The following is a 2,646-nucleotide window of genomic DNA, read 5'->3' as shown; positions in this document are numbered from 1 at the left end:
CCCCCCCTGGGATGCCCTTCCCTCCTGGCCCCCGGACTCTCCTGCCTCAGGTTCCGGGCATCTGTTCAGTCTCCAAACCGGGGCTCTGGGACCTGGCTAACGGTTGCATCTGCCTTGGAGGAAGGAGACGTCTTTCCAAATCAGCCCAGAGGCCCTGTGGGTGCTTTCTGTGACCCTAGGAGAGAGGTGATTTGGAGCAGCTCTGGAAAAGAATTCCCTGCAGGGAATGGGAACCAAATTCCCACTGCTGAGGTCTTGGCATGTTGCCCAGGAGGGTCTCAAACCTGTAATCTGATGCGAGGCCTATATCCTTCCAGAGCCTCAATGTTTCTATCACAGAAACGGGTACTCATCTCAGCCAGTGGTTCTCAAAGTGTGATTTCAGGACCAGCAGCACCACCTGGGAACTTGTTGCAAAGGAAAAATCTCAGGCCCCACCCAGACCTACTGAGTCCAAAACTCTGGGGGTAGGGCCCAGCAAGCTGTTTTAACAGGCCCTCCCCACTCAAGGTTGAGAGCTTCTGGTTTAGTGTATTTGGCAAAGGATTCTTGAGGGGAGGTAGGTAATGAGAATATCTGACTTAGATCTCTCATCTCTGAGTCTCAGTTTTCTCCTCTGTAAAATGAGTGTCACATTCCACCATCTTTAAAGTCTCCCTGACAATTCTAGTCTGTTGTGATCCAAAACTCCTTCAAGCACCAGGATCTTAGTTTTCTCAATTGGAAAAATCGACCAGAATCTGGATTTTTTTGTTTTTGTTTTTTGATTTGGAGTCTCACTCTGTCACCCAGGCTGCAGTGCATTGGCACGATCATGGTTCACTGCCGCCTCGACCTCCTGGGCCCAGGCCATCCTTCCACCTTAGCCTCCCTAGTAGCTGGGAGCATCACCACACCCGGCTCATTTATTTCTTTATTTGTTTATTTATTTATTTTTAGAGATGAGGTCTCGCTATGTTGCCCGGGCTGGTCTCGAACTCCTGGGTTTAAGCAATCCTCCCACCTTGGCCTCCCAAAGGCTGGGATTATAGGCATGAACCACTGCGCCCAGCCAGAATTGGGATTAATGAATATCTCCCATCATGTCACTCATCAGAAAAATCAGACAGTGGGGAGGGAGTCGAAATTCAAAACCCCAAGGCGGAAGTCCTCAAACTGAAATATACTTGGGAATGAAGAGGGTGGGGCTTGTTAACAGTGCAGATTCCATTCCTGCCCCCAGAAACTCCAGTCTAGTGGGTCTGAGCCTGGGACCCTCATGGGCGACACTTTCCCTGAGGATCTGGATCAGGGGGTCAATGGACAAAGTTAGGCGAATCTCAATTTTTCAATCCCTTCCACGGCTGAACCTAAATGCCCCCTTCTGTGAAGTGAGCAGAAGGGAGGGCAGAGTCCCATCAAGCCTGTTTAGAGTCTCACTTTTTGGTCCTAAAAGAGCCACTTCTGGGCCATACAGCGTCTTTGTGGAAATTAGAAAAAGGCACCCCTGGCTGGGTGCAGTGGCTCATGCCTGTAATCCCAGCACTTTGGGAGGCCAAGGTGAGAGGATTGCCTGAGCCCGCAGGTTTGAGACCATTCTGGGCAACATGGCAAGACCTCATCTCTACAATAAATCAAAAATTAACTGGGCATTGTGGTGCACACCTGTAGTTCCAGCTACTTGGAAGGCTGAGGTGGAAGGATCGCCTGAGCCCAGCAGGTTGAGGCTGCGGTGGCTGTGCGCATGCCACTGCACTCCAGCCTGAGCAACAAAGTGAGACTCCGACTCAAAAAAAGAAAAGAAGAAAAAGATGCCCCATCCTCTGGGTGGATGCAGCCCCCTACCCGCCCCTTCTCGACCCTCAACCACATGCTCTGAATGTAGCAGCACCGGCAGCCTAGCTGAAACCATACAGGCTTTGGAATTTGGCCAGACTCCAGTTCAAATCCCTTGACCCAGCATGGCTGAGCAACTTGCCCTGGTCACACAGCAGAGAGGAGACCAGGCGGGCTCTCCTCAGAATGTGTTGGTTTTTTTGTCCAGGTGTTTCTTGGGACTATGAGTATATTCTGGGAGGGGAGGGGAGGTGGTGGAGAGGGAAGAAGGGAGTGGGGAGAGAAGAGGGGAGCAGAGCTAACATCATGGAAATCTCCAGGGTGAGGTTTCAGAACTCACCCACCCTTCCCCATAGGCAGGCTGTGAATGCCACCGGGGACCTTTCAGACACGCTGTGGCTGATCCCCATCACATTCCTGACCATCGGCTATGGGGACGTGGTGCCGGGCACCATGTGGGGCAAGATAGTCTGCCTCTGCACAGGAGTCATGGTGAGTACCGCCCCCTGGGGGCCCGACCCTATCCCGAATGGGTCATCCTCTGGCCTCAGGAAACCACGGAGCCAACACAGATTTTTAGGAACACCCACTGAGAAACTCGGGTGTCTGGGCCCCTCACAACCCCACTCCCTCTCCAGGACCCAGACAGTCCCATTTTTCTTTTTTCTTTTTCTTTTTGAGTTGGAGTCTCACTCTGTCACCCAGACTGGAGTGCAGTGGCTGCTCTCGGTCACCGCAGCCTCGACCTGCTGGGCTCCGGCGATCCTTCCGCCTCAGCCTTCTGAGTAGCTGGAATTACAGGCATGCGCTACCATGCCCGGCTGATATTTT

At 52.5% G+C, this 2,646-nt stretch overlaps 1 protein-coding gene across 1 annotated transcript in view; it reads left to right on the top strand.

Annotated features, from left to right (window-relative positions):
* Positions 1-2,646, top strand: part of KCNN4 (potassium calcium-activated channel subfamily N member 4) — a 16,824-nt gene that overhangs the window by 6,148 nt on the left and 8,030 nt on the right. Inside the window, exon 3 of the mRNA XM_021718047.1 lies at positions 2,149-2,307. Coding sequence (XP_021573722.1) covers positions 2,149-2,307 — 159 coding nt within the window. The remainder of the gene's footprint in view (positions 1-2,148; positions 2,308-2,646) is intronic.

Source organism: Carlito syrichta, unplaced genomic scaffold, assembly GCF_000164805.1.
Source record: "Carlito syrichta isolate Samal-C Ts95f unplaced genomic scaffold, Tarsius_syrichta-2.0.1 Scaffold311765, whole genome shotgun sequence".
NCBI lineage: Eukaryota > Metazoa > Chordata > Mammalia > Primates > Tarsiidae > Carlito > Carlito syrichta.
The sequence above is the reverse complement of the archived record's forward strand: the minus strand, read 5'-3'. Positions and strand labels throughout refer to the sequence as shown.